The 17,386-nt window shown below is 41.3% G+C and overlaps 1 protein-coding gene across 4 annotated transcripts in view; it reads right to left on the bottom strand.

Annotated features, from left to right (window-relative positions):
* Positions 1-3,974: 3,974 nt before the first annotated feature.
* The window catches only part of RBBP5 (RB binding protein 5, histone lysine methyltransferase complex subunit), a 35,470-nt gene continuing 22,058 nt past the window's right edge, over positions 3,975-17,386 (bottom strand). The window contains exons 7-14 of one of the 4 annotated variants that reach the window (XM_007988761.3): positions 16,927-17,046; positions 16,686-16,839; positions 16,516-16,587; positions 15,772-15,889; positions 13,028-13,097; positions 12,079-12,308; positions 10,295-10,486; positions 3,975-4,327 (exon numbers count right to left, since the gene is read on the bottom strand). In XM_007988761.3, coding sequence (XP_007986952.1) covers positions 4,299-4,327; positions 10,295-10,486; positions 12,079-12,308; positions 13,028-13,097; positions 15,772-15,889; positions 16,516-16,587; positions 16,686-16,839; positions 16,927-17,046 — 985 coding nt within the window. In that variant the 3' untranslated portion in view covers positions 3,975-4,298. The remainder of the gene's footprint in view (positions 4,328-10,294; positions 10,487-12,078; positions 12,309-13,027; positions 13,098-15,771; positions 15,890-16,515; positions 16,588-16,685; positions 16,840-16,926; positions 17,047-17,386) is intronic. The other 3 variants (XM_007988762.3, XM_007988763.3, XM_007988764.3) reach the window with 3 other exon arrangements.

The following is a 17,386-nucleotide window of genomic DNA, read 5'->3' as shown; positions in this document are numbered from 1 at the left end:
TTTTTTTTTTTTTTGAGACAGGGCCTCACTCTGTCAACCCAGGCTGGAGTGCAGTGACATGATCACAGCTCACAGCAGCCTCAACCTCCTAGGCTCAAGTGATCCTGCCACCTCAGCCTCCTAGGTAGCTGGGATTACAGGTGCAGGCTACCACCCTGGCTAATTTTTCTATTTTTGTAGATACGGGGTTTCACCATGTTGTCGAGGCTTGTCTCCAACTCCTGAGCTCAAGCAATTCACCCACCTCAGCCCCCCAAAGTGCTGGGATTACAGGCGTGAGCCACCGCACTGGCCGTTTTCGTGTTCTTTTAGTGACTTTAAATCCACCCCTTGGGAAGACAAAGAAGAAAAGACTTCAGAAACTGAAGTAAATTTCCAAATTACCTCAAATGTATAGTGAAGTTATGCTCTTCCTCACCCTTACTTACCCTTACCCTCTATAAACCAGGATCTAAATTAAGGGTTTCAAAAGCCCCAGTTAAATGTCACCAAATAAAAACAAATAAAGTCTAAAAAAAGGAAGATTAACTTGAATTATTTCAATGCTCCTAAATCTCCTATAAAAAGGATTAAGAACTCTGGACTGGGAGGCAAGTAACTTACCCTTCCTGAATTTGTTTCTTCCTTTGTAACTTCAGACCTCCTTGCCTATCTGAGGAAGGTCACTTTGAGCATCAAATGATATACTGTACGTGAGAACACTTTGTAAAGTGTGAAACACTGTTCAATGTGTAAGGAATTTTAAATAGAAATGGAAGTTCATAAAGACAAGGGCCAAGATGACCATTTCAAATCAGAATGTTTAAGGTTATGTTAAAGGCAGCTCCTCTCCCCTTTTTAGGCACTCTTCCTTCCCAAGGATACTGAAGATATATTTTGAGTGAGAGGATGCATGATGCTTCCTGACTCTTGGCCTACTCCCTTTACCCTACAGAACAGAGCTCATCATTCACATAGGTCAAGGTTGCTATGAAACAGCTATGATGTCAAAGATGGAGTTCTCAATCACATAAAAGATTAATAAGTAGACCCTCAAATTTGACATTAAAATCAAAGACTTACATAGACTTTGTGAAACATCTTATCTTTAGGAGACAATGAGCATTTAATTTTAAAGCTACTTCATTAAAAAAAAAAAAAAAGGGCTAATAAGAATTTAACTGTACTTACGTAGACTTGAAGAAAGATCCTTGGGAGGCAGGAACTTCCTAGCATGCATTTTTGTAACCTCCAGAATGCCTAGTCCTACGGCCTCTTCAGAGTAATTACAAAACTATACTGAGTTAAGTAATTGGAAGACAGATCATTACTAGATGATCTTTTTGATCAACAACTTTTCTGCTTACATCACTGATTTATAATCTCATCTAGAGACAGAAAGCTAGACTACCTGTCCACTCCCTACCCCATCCAGATCTATCTTTCCACACCGAAAGATCTAGTATCAACACAGGAAACCACATTTTCCTTTGTACTAAAGCAAAGTGGCCAGAAAGTTCCAGAAGTGAGCAGTGTTTACAAATAAACATCTACACCTGTTCTTTAATAAACATCCGATTTTATTTACAAAGCATTAAAGCTTCAGCAAGAAGTACCCAAGGCTAAGTCTCATCTTGTACAAAACTACAGAATTTTTTTTTTTTTTTTTTTTTTTGAGTTGGAGTCTTGCTCTGTCACCCAGGCTGGAGTGCAGTGGCGCAATCTTGGCTCACTGCAACCTCCGCCTCCTGGGTTCAAGCAATTCTCCTACCTCAGCCTCCCAAGTAGCTGGGATTACAGGCGCCTGCCACCACGCCCAGCTAATTTTTGTATTTTTAGTAGAGACGGGGTTTCACCATGTTGGCCAGGCTGGTCTCAAACACCTGACCTCAGATGATCCAACAGCCTCGGCCTCCCCAAGTGCTGGGACTACAGGTGTGAGCCACCATGCCCAGCCCAGAATATTTTTAAAAACAAAATTTTGGGGGTGGCAGGGCAGGGATGACAAAACGGAAGAGAATATACATATATTGTACAAATCAAATAATTCAAATTGAAATGGATAGAAGGTTTTAAAAGTTGAAAAAAAAATTCCAAAAACATAAATAATTATTAGGAGCTACCGCCAGAGACAATCTGACAGGGCTGAAGATGATTTTCTCAGTAACCAGTTTAGGAGGTGGACATAGCACAAACATCCAGATGCACAGGCAAAGGAAACCAAGCTACTTCACACATGGAAATATGGCAGAAACCCTCTAAGTCCCATACTTTGCACACTGCTGCAGTGTATAGTGCAGAGGACTGGAATGGATATAATGTCTGCAAAACAAAAATATGTCTAGTGAGCCACCAACTCATCTCAACCACTGGTCTAACTCATGACAGTCTCAAAACGAGTAAGAAAAATGTAGCGGCATCTAAAAATATAGACATTTTGCAACTGACTCAGGGAGAGCTCTTTCTTCGACTACTGAATATACTGGTTCCAAATGATGGAGTGAGACAAAGAGGCTCTTACTGACGTGCTCTACTTTGATTTCTATCCTAAAATCTAAAAGGTAATCAATGTGTTTGGTTACCTATAGGAGCATCCACCAACTGATATATCTGATATATATATATATATATATATTTTTTTTTTTTTTGAGATGGAGTCTCATTCTGTCATCCCGGCTGGAGGGCAGTGGTGCGATCTCCACTCACTGTAACCTCTGCCTCCCAGGTTCAAGTGATTCTCCTGACTCAGCCTCCGGTGTAGCTGGGATTATAGGCATGCGCCACCACACCCAACTAATTTTTGTCTTTTAATAGATACAGGCTTTCACCATGTTGGCCAGGCTGGTCTCGAACTCCTGACCTCAGGTGATCCACCTGCCTCAGCCTCCCAAAGTGCTGGGATTACAGGCGTGACCCACCGCGCCCGGCTCACCAACTGATATATTTCACAGTAAGCACAGTATTTAAATTCTCCTTTTAAAATACTGATAAAAAAAGACAATCCAGGTTAAGCACTTCCAGTCAGCTAAAAACACCACTCAGAGAACTACTGAGCCCTTTTCACACCTGGTTTCCTAATGGGATTTTCAGAGAATTTCAAACATCAAATGTACACATCTATCCAATCTGCTATTTTTATATAAAGAAAAACAAATGTAAAAAAAAAAAAAAAAAGGCTAAGCAACCTTTCACAGAAAGGAAGTGACTGAAAACACAGTAAGAAAAAGGAGCACAGGTACAGGAAGGGAAAAATGCAATGACTGATGAGGCTAGATTTCCACAGGCAGTGATACAAAAAATTCACCTTGATCTTTGATTTGAACTATGTGGTTTGCTGCTTTGATTCGGATGGTTTTACTTTACTCCTTGCATAGATTCCCCCAACCCAGTAAAAAAGTAGCTTGTTGAGAGACACCTGGGTTTGTTTCCATCTCTGGAAGCCAGCACAGGTAAAGCAATATAAACTATTGATGATTCATTCCCCCAACCCAGTAAAAAAGTAGCTTGTTGAGAGACACCTGGGTTTGTTTCCATCTCTGGAAGCCAGCACAGGTAAAGCAATATAAACTATTGATGATTCATTGCTGGAGATGGATAAAACTAGCTATCTTCAAAAACCATGATTAATGACAATGAACCAAGATTGGAGGGAAACATGCAATGAGAGGAAAACAAGGGAAAACCCTGAATTGTTACAGCCCGGCTTCTTGGGCAAAATGTGGTATGGGAGGAAGAGAGGGCCTTCATTGTTCCCTTTCTGAAAATTTGAAATCTTTCAAGCACTTTCTTTTCTGCCCATCCTTTGCACACAATATGGAAATATAGGAGGTATTAGGGGAGAGGAGAAGTTTAAAATGAGAGTATGCAACAAAAGTTTTCCTAGGATACCAGTAGCAAAATTTCAGATAAGAAGTCACTCGAGGACATGCATTGAGGACAGAAGGCAAATGGGAGATAGGAAATGACAGGTCAAAATGACGCTGGGTACAATAAAGTTAGATGAGCAAAACACAGGTATTTTTTCTCCAGCAACATAACTAGGCATCAAAGTTTAAATGAGTCAAAATTCCTATCTGATGTCTTCACAAATCTTCATTCCTGAGAGTCTATTTGGACTTATGCTTGAAAGGGAAGGGAAGGTCGTATACTCTTCTTCCATAATTCACTTCTTCATTTAAACATAAAATTCACCCTCCCACCTCCTGGGTGGGAGGCACACGCCTTTTTTTTAAATTAAAGTCAATTTTCAAATGACTGACCACAGTGTCCAGAGGCCACATGATGGCAAAGTGGGAAAGAATGAAGAACTTCAAAGGTCTTCATAACAGTTCTGAGATTGCTCCTCCTGCTAAAGAGATTAGACACAAAAAGATTTCTTTTAGCTTCAATTTAGACCAGTTACTTGTAAGAACAGAAATATTGAATGCTGGATGATGCATTACAAGCACACATGGACCAAGAAATTTCCCCTTTTTAAGAAAAGTCATAACCAACTCCAACTCCCAATTACTCTTTATTGAACAAAACAATCCAAATCCAAAACCCCCCACCCCAATACTTTCCTCAGTACTGTCCCAAAGGGTGGGGGGAAAAGCAAAATGATCAGAGTTCTACATTTTTTCTAAGCTGCTAACCATGCTCTAAGGTGCTAACAAATAATGTTTAACACTCCAAAAAGTGCAGTAAGTAGAGGAGAAGAAATTTTAGGGTTCCACACCTTTCAACCCTTCATATATTTAAAGATTGATTAGTCACTAAATGATTAACAAGTGAACAGGAAACCCTTCTCCCAGCACCACAGTTCCTTAAGTGACCTACTTATCACCTTAGAATCCCAAATACGGTGAAATGTTCATGAGAGCTACTGTCCACATTGCTACACACCAACGATGATTGATAAGTAATATCCTGAATAGTAAAATGAAATGAACACTTCCCTGATTATTCCAAGAAGCTGCTCAACCTCTGAGAGACATCCTTAAATGAGCTGCTGTGAAATATTAACTAGGAAGTGTAAAAAGAGAAGAAGGTGAAAAAAATCCTCCCAGGTGTCATTTGGAATGGCAGAGAGCACCTGAAGGTAAAATGGTTAAAAAATAATTGCCCAAATTATGAAACAAAAGTATCCATTTATATAACTTTGATTTTTCAAGTTCCTGCACAAATGAAAACTGGCAATAAAAATATATTCACATGTGCCTGAGAACATACTGAAGTTACAATGAGATACAAACTTTCTACTGAATGTTATGCTGTTAAAAATCAAATTTAAACTTTTCATAGTTCAGTCAGATTAAAAGCTTACTTAGCACCGGGTTTTCAGATCTCTCTCAACATAAATCACAATGAATTCCTTGCATTTATTTTTTTTTTTTTAAGACAGAGTTTCACTCTTGTTGCCCAGGCTGGATTGCAATGGCGTGATCTCGGCTCACTGCAACCTCCGCCTCCTGGGTTCCAACGATTCTCCTGCCTCAGCCTCCTGAGTAGCTGGGATTATAGGCGCCCACCACCATGCCTGGCTAATTGTTTTGTATTTTTAGTAGAGATGGGGTTTCACCATGTTGGCCAGGCTGGTCTTGAACTCTTGTCCTCAAGTGATCCGCCCGCCTCAGCCTCCCAAAGTGCTGGGATTACAAGCGTGAGCCACTGCACCCGGCCGCATTGATTTTTAAAAAACCTCCTGAGATAGAAGAATGCACTCCACAAGACTCAATATCATGCCTTAACCACTTTAAGGCAATTTTCAACAACTATTCCTACAGGTACCCTGACCAATTTAGTTGTAATCGTTTAAAAATGAATACAACATTGCCATTTTAAACCTAAATCATAATAGGAGAAAGTGGTTTGATCACTAATCAACAGCATTAGTAATGGGCACTCAGGATGACTAATGAGCTCACTGGTTAGCTGAGGGCAGCTCATGTTTCCATACCATCCTTGTTCTTCTGAATACACAAAATAAATAAATAAAAACCAAACAAAACAAAAGCTTGTTGAGGCATCAGGCAACAAATCAAAACCAGAGCAAGCAGTACTATGAGCAAGATAAGACACACAGAAATAGCAATACAGAAGACTCCAGCCAATTTAAAGACCTGACGCAGCAACTGCCCCCAAGGAAACATATTATTTAGCTGCAACATAAAGGAAATCTCCAGGAATGTAATAGGTAGGAAAATTCAGCTCAAAATGACCAGCTATTATTGGTACTTTCCAGTAGCAGCCCAATCGAGGTCAGCCTAAGAGAACACTGAATCAAGATTTCAAACCCTACCTTGGTTAGCTAATAACATCCCATAGAGTGAGAAAGACTACCCTGATTCTAGACTAATTCATAAATTAGTCTTCACAAGGAAAGGAAGAAAAAGAAGGAAAGGAGGGAGGGGAGAGAAAAAGAAGAAAAAGAGAAAAAAGGAAAACAAAACTACCAAGCATTAAAAAAAAAAAAAAAATCCAGATTCAGTAAGTGACTTGGAGGTGGTTCAGAGCCCTGGGGTGATGGGCTGGCACCAGGGCAGTGGTGTAGTGCAGCCCAAGACAGGGAAATCTGCATGGTGCCTGTCCACTCCCAGAAGTGTTGCCTCTGCTCACTTTGGCCCTTGCCATCTCCAACAGACCCAGGTGTGCACCAACCCCTTCAAGTCTACCATCCCATGAGGCCTTTAGAACATGTATGTAACCGACCACACCTTTGTCCCACTTTACTACTGATGTTTACTGCCAAGGAGCCCTAGCTCTTGGGCAATCCCTGAGCAATCACAGACAACTAGGAAACTGGTGATTCTGCTCACATCTCAAGTTTCTGGTCTCAGGACTGTCCTCTGGAGAGTGTTTAAAGTAACTCTTAAGAAGCACTTGATAGATAGTGCAGACTATGTTAGCCTGGTCCTTCCAAAAAGTCCCAAGCTCAGGGTTACCCTCACCAAGCTTCACTTTGGGTCCTCACTCACACAGAAAAATGTTCGCATGAATGTGGGCCCTCTAGTGCTAGCCAACACTGACAAGCTATTTGACAGGAAAGAATTTTCTATAGCCCCAGATTCCAGATGGCCAGATTATCTCTAGAGTGGTCTGTCTGCCAATTTTCCCTTGAAATGCATATTCTCCTGTTAAAACAGACAACAGACTACGGTAGCTTTGTTAGGGCTAATCAGTTTAAGGAACAGTTTCTACAGTAACTGGTCAACTACAGATATTAACAAACAGTTGTCATTCATCTAACTTGGGGAGTAACACAGCCTACAACTATAATCTTGCCTTCGAATGATTTGGCTCAAATGCAGAAGTTGTCCATGGGGCAGGGGGCCAAAACCTTGAATCTACACATACAACCGTCAAACTGGAGTGATTTTTGAAGATGGTTTGACCTCAGAAGTTTTGGATCAGATTTCCTTTCTTAATAGATGGTAGGAAATCTACAATGACTATATAGTGGCTTTTACTGAAAATCTCCAAGGTATGGAAGAATATGAGCTCCAAATGCCAGAGTTTCCCTCGGTGGTCGTGATAGGCCACATGCAAATCAGCAGCAGGTACCAATCTAACTCAGCCTGCTCAGGGCCCTCCAAGACGACCACGTTACTGGATGAAGCCCTTCCCGCACCCAAACAATCCCATATAAAAACATAATAAGTTGCCCTAAAACAGACTTTTGATGGAATTATCTGTGATATCCAATTTCATCACTCTCCCCAAAATTTTCAGCCTTCACAAAGATCCAAACCACACTGCAGCTGGTCAATAAAGGCAGACATAATCCTTCTGTGGAAGTCGTGGAACTATACCTCAATGCCCCTTTGAGGTTTTTGGGGTTTAATTTTTTTCTTTTGTAGAGACAGGGTCTCACTATGTTGCCCAGGCTTGTCTGGAATTGCTGGGCTCAAGCATTCTGACCGCCTCAGCCTCCCAAAGTGCTGGGATTACAGGCACGAGTCATTGCACCTGGCTGATTTTATTTTTGTTTGAGACAGGGTCTCCCTCTGTTGCCTAGGCTGGAGTGCGGCGACGTGATCACAGCTCACTGCAATATCAAACTCCTGGGCTCAAGCGATCCTCCTGCCTCAGCCTCCTATGTTACTAAGTGGGCCACAGGTGTGCACTACCACGCCTGGCTAATTTTTTGATTATTTTGTTCCCAGGCAGGTCTCAAACTCCTGGGCTCAAGCAGTCCTCCTGTCTTGGCCTCTCAAAGTGCTGGCATTACAGGCATGAGCCACTGCACCCAGCTCAAGGTTTTTTCTTATTTGTTTGGTTGCCTTTTACATAGATGGGGTCTCACCATGTTGCCCAGGCTGGTCTTGAACTCCTGGGCTCAAGAAATCCTCCCGCCTCAACCTCCCAAACTGCTAGAATTACAGGTGTGAGCCTTATTTACCATACATTTCCTTTTGAAAAGCACATGATTAGGGATAGACAGGTTTTAAGAAGCTAGAAGACTGTCCTAAAGTGTTTTAATTAATTATGTTTGGCCACATTTTAAATCACCCTTAGCTCTCCGGGCCAGGAAAATCTATTTAAACTTTAAATTGCACTTCTTCTGTAGTGGCATCAGTGTGTGCAAGAAGTGGGCTTGGAAGGACTGTTTTTACTTACATCTAGTCAGTCTGCAATCTTTGTTGGCAATGCCCACATGACTGCTCCAGGCTACTTTACAATATATACAAACATGCCGGGAGTGATGGCTCACGCCTGTAATCGCAATACTCTGGGAGGCCGAGGCGGGTGGATCACTTGAGGTCAGGACTTCAAGATCAGCCTGACCAACATAGTGAAACCCCATCTCTACTAAAAAAATACAAAATTAGCCGAGCATGGTGGCGCACACCTGTAATCCCAGCTACTCGGGAAGCTGAGGCAAGAGAATCACTTGAACCCGGAGGCAGAGGTTGCAGTGAGCTGAGATCGCACCACTGCAATTCAGCCTGGGGACAAGAGTGAAACTCCGTCTCAAAAAAAAAATACACACACACAGCATTACATGCATATATACACAAACACAGCCTTAGGTGGGTTGAATGTGGAGGTGATAACCATCAGTGCACCACCATAAATATTGTTGGGAAAAAAATATTGGTACTCAGTGGTATGGTGTTGGGCTATCAAAAACTAAAGTCTAAAATCTAGTAAACTTGAGGTAGAATACTCAAAATGATGAATAACTGAGTCTATTTCAGCTTCTCTGTAAAAGAATTCATGTTTACAGACAACGATTAAATCATGTAAGTTATAAATTAAACAAAGAATTCTGTTTTGCACTCTAGTCCTTATCACATTTGAACACATTTAGATTAAAATTTTAAAGTCAGGGGGAGCCTGAACATAACCACTGACACGTTATCAATCCACCTTTGAGTCTACCAACTAGCCACAAAAAAATTGAGAATATTGTATTAACTAAAGCAGTGCTTCTATATAAAGCAAAAAAAAAAAAAAAAAAAAAAAAAAAAAAATCCAAAGCCCAATGTTTACACAGAAATGGATTCTAATTTGATTAACATTTTCTAAACAAGAGACCAATTAGCCTAGGCTCACAAATGTTTGGTAAGAAACAGAAAGTGTTTACTATCCCCCAATAAAAATCCCTCAGTAATATAAAAGTGAGAAAACTCAAATATTATGTATCAAAAGGCTTAGGTGTTAAGATGCTACACAGATACTGTAGTTTCTGTCTTTTTGGTCATTTCCTCCTGTTTTCAGATACTGGAAAAAAATTAAAAACCAAAACAAACCCCATCTTCTTCCTTAACATGATGGTACTACTAACAATTTCATTATTGCTTCTGGACTACTAAGAGAGAGAAAGCACTACCTGTGGGATTTGAACAATCTGAAGAGGGAGAGAAAAGATGCTACAGTGAACCAGTCAAAGACTATATAAAACAAGCTTGTATTTCTGGCTACTTGTCTGGCTCTTTCATTTGAGACAAAACAAACAAAAAACCTAAGAGCAAATAGGGATGAAGAAATGAATTAAGCCAGGGGTTCTTACCCTTTTTTGGGTCATGAATTCCTACAGGAATCTGATGAAAGCTATGGACATCTTCCCCAGAAAAATATTCACATAATATTTTACATATAACATCAGGGGAATGTACACTTCTTGAAAACTATTTACAGACCCAAGGTTAAGAGCCACTGAATTAAATCCGGTTTAGCCTGCCCTTAGCAGCAGCTTAAAATTCAGAGATTATCTGCTGCTGGGAAAAAGGTAGGAAGGGAGGGGGAAAAAATGTTGCAGTTAAATATAGTCAAGGGCTATACAAAGCAAGGCCACGAAGCAAGCCAGACAGTGCTCCCAATGTGTCCTTACCTGTCAAGGGCTGGCTGAGTTCCGCCTGCACTTTACCCTTCGCTGATCCTTCCAGAGGTAAACCTCTGTCCCCTTTGTAGAGTTTCGGTTTAAATGGAGAATCTTTCTCTTTACCTTTTGATCCTTTAGGCCGGCCTGCTTGCTTCTTCTTGGATTTGCCATCCCCCTTCACACCCAGTAGTGGATGGACTTCTGTAGGACAGACAGGCATGGAAAGGAATCCACATGACACCAGTCCCATCACCCCAACCACAACTTTGTTGAGCAAAGAATGTTGCTTTGCGTCCCGGATCAATTAATAATTAAAAAGAGAAAAGTCTGTCTTATTTGTATAACTACAAAACAGTGGCCATTAAATGAGAGATAGTTGCTTGGTCAAAAGGCACACATGGCTTATATCAAGCTTGTGCAACCTGTGGCCCACAGGCTACCTGCGGCCCAGGACAGCTTTGAACGTAGCCCAACACAAATTCATAAATTTTCTTAAAACATTATGAGTTTTTTTGCAATTTTTAAAATCTCATCAGCTATCATTACTGTTAGTATATTTTATATGTGGCCCAAGATAATTATTTTTCCAATGTGGCCGAGGGAAGTCAAAAGATTGGACACCCCTGGCTTACATGTTCATGCCAAGTCACGGTAACTCTAAATTGAACAAATAGCTGAAAGATGCACTGATACTATCAAACCAAGCCAGAAGAAGGAACACACATACATGCACACACACATACACAGAGAGGCGTGTGAGAGCAGAAAGAGAATGGGCTTTGGAATTAGAGAGACTAGAATGAGAATCCTGACTCCACCACTTCCTGTGAGACTTAGGCAAGTTACAGAACCTCTTACACGTAACCTCAGCCTAAATTTTCTCCTTTAAAAAGCAGGTAAAACAACTTACAGGGTTGATGTAAAAGTCAGCAATGGTATATATACCAAAGAGTGTCTGAAACAGAGTAGACACAGAAATCAATAACATCAGGAAAATATGTAGTTGCAAAATGTGATCTGCAGTTAGCTAAAAAAGAGGAAGGGCCGGGTGCGGTGGTTCACACCTGTAATCCCAGCACTTTGGGAGGCCGAGGCGGGCGGATCACTTGAGGTCCGGAGTTCGAGACCAGCCTGGCCAAAACGGCAAAACCCCATCTCTACTAAAAATACAAAAATTAGCCAGGCATGGTGGTGCATGCCTGTAGTCCCAGCTACTCGGAAGGCTGAGGCAGAAGAATTGATTGAACCTGGGAGGCGGAGGTTTCAGTGAACCAAGATCACGCCACTGCACTGCAGCCTGGGCAACAGAGCAAGACCCTGTCTCTAAAAAAAAAAAAAAAAAAAAAAAAAGAGGAAGGAGGATGCTCAATAGTAAACGCACACCCCCATCCACCCCTACCTATTCCAAGACATGGTAATAAAGGATTCCCAAGTCAGACTGTAAAAGGTGGCAGGAAGGATGAAATGATTGTCCAAGTCTAACTAGTACTTTATATCTAATAAAACCACTCTATGGGGAAAAATTTGAAAGAAGAATGGTATAATAAACTCCGAGCCGGCTGTCAGAAGAATTAAAGTGCAGCATTTTAGGCAAAGTACTGAAGGGCAGAATTTCTCCATTTTAAGAGAGAAGTGAACACAGATGCAATCATTATAAAGTTGTAAAGCACTATAAAATAGACTCATGGGAAAATTCCTCTAAGGTAAAATCGCTGAAACAGGAAATTACCAGATTGAGCTGGGGAGCAGAGAGCGGCATCTGTCAGGCCAGAGGGAGAAGATGCAGCTCTTACCATCATTTGGTACTCCTTGAAGTTCTATATTGGTTGTTTTGGGCTTCTTCTTAGGTGGCTGGGACCCATCTGCTGAGGACTGCCTCTTCTTCTCTGAACTAGCCCCTTCATCCATCAAGGAGGTTTGGACTGCATCCGGTGGGGGGCCGTAAGGATTTTCTTCTGGGTCTTCTACCTCAGGGGCAATGGGTAAATACAATAGAGCCTTTGAATCTTCCAGCTCTTCATCACTATTTGGAGCAGGATCAGACAAGGGATTGGAAAAAAGAGATAGTTGCTTAAACCATGAGCCCTTCCTCTATCACCTATATTAAGCATAAGCAACAGGTATGGATCTAGAACTTTAAGAAAGCCAAGATGAATAAAAGAGAATCAGACAATGTAATTGATAAAATTGGTGAAAAGATAAACAGGATAAATAAATAATTGTGGTTCCTTAAAATTCTTTTTTTTTTTTTTTTTGAGACGGAGTCTTGCTCTGCTGCCCAGGCTGGAGTGCAGTGGCCGGATCTCAGCTCACTGCAAGCTCCGCCTCCCGGGTTCACGCCATTCTCCTGCCTCAGCCTCCCGAGTAGCTGGGACTACAGGCGCCCACCACCGCGCCCGGCTAGTTTTTTGTATTTTTTAGTAGAGACGGGGTTTCACCGTGTTAGCCAGGATGGTCTCGATCTCCTGACCTCGTGATCCGCCCGTCTCGGCCTCCCAAAGTGCAGGGATTACAGGCTTGAGCAACCGCGCCCAGCCAATAAAATTCTCTATCAGGGAGAAGTGAAGGGAAAGTAGGACTAGAGAAGAAAGGCTACATTGGATTTCTTGTACACCAAATGAGTGATCTCTTTTAGCTAATAAGCAGATGGGACTGAAGGGACAGCCCGGGGAACTGTGGAGTGCTCCCCCAGAGACCAGGAGCAGCAGTAGCCAAGGTGCCCAGCCTTCCGGGCCGGCTCACCTGCTACAGAAGGCAGCGATAGGGTCCACACTGGTGACATCCACTTCCTCATCTTCCGCAGCATCAGCCCCTGACAGGACAGAAACACGGGAGATGTTTGAGAAGTGAAAAACTGCTTTTTATTTGCAGCTTCAAGGTTTTCATAAGCTGAAATTCCAGAGAAAGGAGGAAAACCAAACAGTTCACTTCACTTAATCATTTAACAAATATGTGCTGAATTTCCACCCTATGCTAGGCACTGAAAATAGTGCAATGCCCCAGAAACAGTTGGGAACAGCTCTTCAGTAAAAGGTTCAGAGTCTTAACTGGGGAGACAGATAGACAGTTTCCATTTAATACAGTAATGGTATGTGTAATGTGCTCAGGATATGGGCAGGAGGAACAATTTATGTGGAAATCTGGGAAGGTTTGACAGAAGGTAACCCTAGAATCTAGAACATTCTGCTTCCCTGGAGGTCCTCCTAAAACACATTAGGCATGCAAGTTATCTAATATCACAAAAGTGAGGACCAGCACTTTCAAACTAGAGAACCAACCTCATTCTCAATCCCCTGATTCCTGGCACCATCAAGTGTCTCAGGAGTCAATAATCTGTGGCATTAATTACTCACTGGCAGTGCCAATTGAGCATCCTAAGCATTCACCCGCACAAACCTTACTATGTTATAAAGCCCTGTGTTAGACGCCATGGGGATAAAATGTCAAATCTTTATTCTTAAGGAGCTCCTATCTAGAAATTCAGAAGAGATAAAATCAGTCATAATCGTAATGGAAATTAACATCTTAGTGCTTATTATGGCCTAGGCATACACTAAGTGCTTTACATAAATTATTTCACTTACTCCCCACAACCCTAAAAAGCAGGTACTATTATTATCCCTATTTTACAGATGAGGAAATTCAGCTTAAGTAGTATTTTGCCCAAGGCAGTCTGACTTCAGAGCCCAGGCTCTTGACCCGTTTCTTACTGACAAAGGAGTGATGTTGTTGGAAGTCAGGGATCCTGAACGGAGGGACTGGCTGAAGCCGAGGCAGAAGAACATAAATTGTGAAGATTTCATGGACATTTATTAGTTCCCCAAATTAATACTTTTATAATTTCTTACACCTGTCTTTACTGTAATCTCTGAACATAAATTGTGAAGATTTCATGGACACTTATCACTTCTCCAATGAATATCCTTGTGATTTCCTATACCTGTCTTTACTTTAATCTCTAAATCCCGTCATCTTCTTTGTAAGCTGAGGAGGATGAATGTCGCCTCAGGACCCTGTGATTGTATCAACTGCACAAATTGTTTGTAGAGCGTGTGTGTTTGATCAATATGAAATCTGGGCATCTTAAAAAAAGAACAGGATAACAGCAATGTTCAGGTAACAAGAGAGGTAACTTTGAACTGGCCACCGGTGAGCCGGACGGAACAGAGCTATATTTCTCCTGTTTCATGAGCAAATAGGAGAAATATCGCTAAATTCTTTTTCTCAGCAAGGAACATCCCTGAGAAAGAGAATGCACCCTGAAGGTAGGCCTATAGACGGCCCCTTTTAAGGCGTCCAGTCCACATCTTTTATGGTCGAAGCCAAAGGGATGAAATAAGCCCCGGTCTCCTATAGCGCTCCCAGGTTTATGAGGACGAGGAAAATTCCCACCTAACAAATTGTGGTCAGACAGGTTATCTGCTCTCAAACCCTGTTTCCTGATAAGACGTTATCAATGACAATGCCTGCCGGAAACTTCATTAGCAATTTTAATTTCACCTCAATTTCACCTCATCCGGTGGTCCTGTGATCTCGCCCTGCCTCCGTTTGCTTTGTGATATTTGATTACCTTGTGAAGTATGTGATCTCTGTGACCCATACTCCATTCGTGCACTCCCTCCCCTTTTGAAAACTGCTAATAAAAACTTGCTGGTTTTATGGCTCGGGGGACATCACGGATCCTGCCGACACGTGATGTCTCCCCTGGACACCCAGCTTTAAATTTCTCTCTTTTGTGCTCTTTCCGTTTATTTCTCAACCCAGCCGAGACACTTAGGAAATAGAAAAGAACCCACGTTAAACACCGGGAGCGGGTTCTCCCGATAGAGTGACAGAATACACGGGAAAAGCTGAGCACTCTTAGCATGGTGAGTTCTTTGCTAGGTGCTGCATGTATGTCCTCAGTCATCTGCAATTAATCAGGAAATACACAATGATATGTTAAGAGAGCTGCTTGAGCCCTGGGAATACCCATATAAGCCCTTAGTTAACACCTTATAAATTAGGGCTCTCCAAATACCGTGGAGATTGTGTAAGCTTAAAGGAAAAAGAAGGCCAGGTTCATAGGCCAGGCACAGTGGCTCATGTCTGTAATGCCAGCACTTTGGGAGGCCAAGGCGGGTGGATCACCTGAGGTCAGGAGTTCCAGACCAGCCTGGTCAACATGGTGAAACTCCGTCTCTACTAAAAATACAAAAAATTCGCCGGGCATGGTGGCAAGCACCTGTAATCCCAGCTACTCGGGAGGATGAGGCAGGAGAATCGCTTGAACCCAGGAGGCGGAGGTTGCAGTCAGCCAAGATCACACCATTGCATCCAGCCTGGGTGACAAGAGCGAAACTCTGTCTCAAAAAAAAAAAAATGTGGGGTGGAAAGGGGACATTTTAGATGAAGTGCTGAAATAAATTTACAACACAAATGAAGAATATTAAGTAAAGCAATCATTTTCCCTTTAGGAAATCCTGTCTGCAATTGAGAAATATTACCTGTCTGCTCAGGCTCACTCTTATCTTCATCTTCAATATCAAACTCTGATTCCCTTTCTTCATATTCTACATTTTCATCCAATTCTTTGAAGTCTGGTGCAAATGCACTCCAGTTTTCCTATACGACAAAATATACTACTTAACTATACGTGAAAGCAATCATCTGTAATCTACACATTAATGATAAAATGAAAGATCTGAGCATGAAAGGAATTCACAATTCTTAGATTAAATTTCGCAGATAAGAAAAAAAACAGGTATCTGTAAGTTTTACTAGCTTAGGTATTTTCTATCTTAAACGTTCTAAGTTATTAACTGTAGCTCTTTTGAGTCACTGCCTTCTTTGCTCATTTTAGGAATTTTGAGATAAAATGTTAAATTTTCTTGTAAGTACACTGATTACAAATGTAATTTAAAGGTGTTCAAAGTAAAATTAAGATATAAAACAGAAACTGACCTGAAAGTAAGAAAAGCAAAAGAAAAATGTATCTCAAATAAATAATAGAAAAATGCAACAGAAAGTTCACTAGAGCTTCTCCCTGAAAACAGCCAGAAAACCAACTTGGGACCAAGACCTTCCCACCAAAATAAAGTGCAACTAGATGCACTGAACCTATGTAATTTAGGTTGCGAGAATCATACGCAAAAGAAAATAAATAAGGTAATTTTTAGCTTCCTATGTATAAGGTTCTTTGATAAAAAGAAGGGTATCTAGTTTCAAAGCAAGTAAAATAGAATACTTACTACTTGATTCTGTGCCCAGATAGATACCACTCCACTGGAGATGGATGCTATGATGGGTCGAACAGGATGCCACTAAGTTTTAGTGAAGGAAAGAAAAATAGGTTGTTAAGAACAGATTCCAGATTTTTTGGATTATGTGACTAACAAGAGCAATGTCCTAATGTACTCACAGCTACATCCAAGAGGAGTTCTCCTCTCGTCCCATGGAGAATCTTCACCAGGTTGCCAATGCTCTTCTCCCAGATGTACAGGGCGTGCTGCCGCGCAGAACCTGCCACGATGTATTCCCCATCCCCAGAGAAACAACATTTCTTCCATGGGGTCCTAAAGGACAAGGAAAGTACCAAGGAGAGCTGGAACTCAAGCCCAGGTCATGAATGATCACATATTCTTCTAGGCCGTGATACATACCTATTCACCAAATCCTGCAATTTCTGCATAGGTTCAGGCTCTCCATCTCTTCCACACGTTAAGATTTCTCTGCCATCATAAACTCTGATTATTCGATCTGCTGTGTTAATTAAAAAGCAACTACAGGAAGGATAAAAATATCAACACCAGAGGTCAGAAATCTTTTCCTTAGTACTATAAGACAACTAATAAACTGGTGAAGAATTGAGGGAAAATCTAAGTAACAGACTAGAATATTTATGTATCTACTTGTCATCTCCCAAACCAAAATATAATTTGAAGTGGGAGTATGTTTTATACTTCCTGTGTATCCCTAAACCCAAAATATACAAACTGTCAATATTAACTAAGTTCCAAGACCTCTCTACTGAAACCAGCTTGCTAAATTCACAAGTTTACAGTGAAATGGATATAAATACTTCATTCCTCTGGCCTGCTTCACATATAATCTTCTAAATGA

This window comes from Chlorocebus sabaeus, chromosome 25 (assembly GCF_047675955.1).
Source record: "Chlorocebus sabaeus isolate Y175 chromosome 25, mChlSab1.0.hap1, whole genome shotgun sequence".
Lineage (NCBI taxonomy): Eukaryota > Metazoa > Chordata > Mammalia > Primates > Cercopithecidae > Chlorocebus > Chlorocebus sabaeus.
The sequence above is the reverse complement of the archived record's forward strand: the minus strand, read 5'-3'. Positions and strand labels throughout refer to the sequence as shown.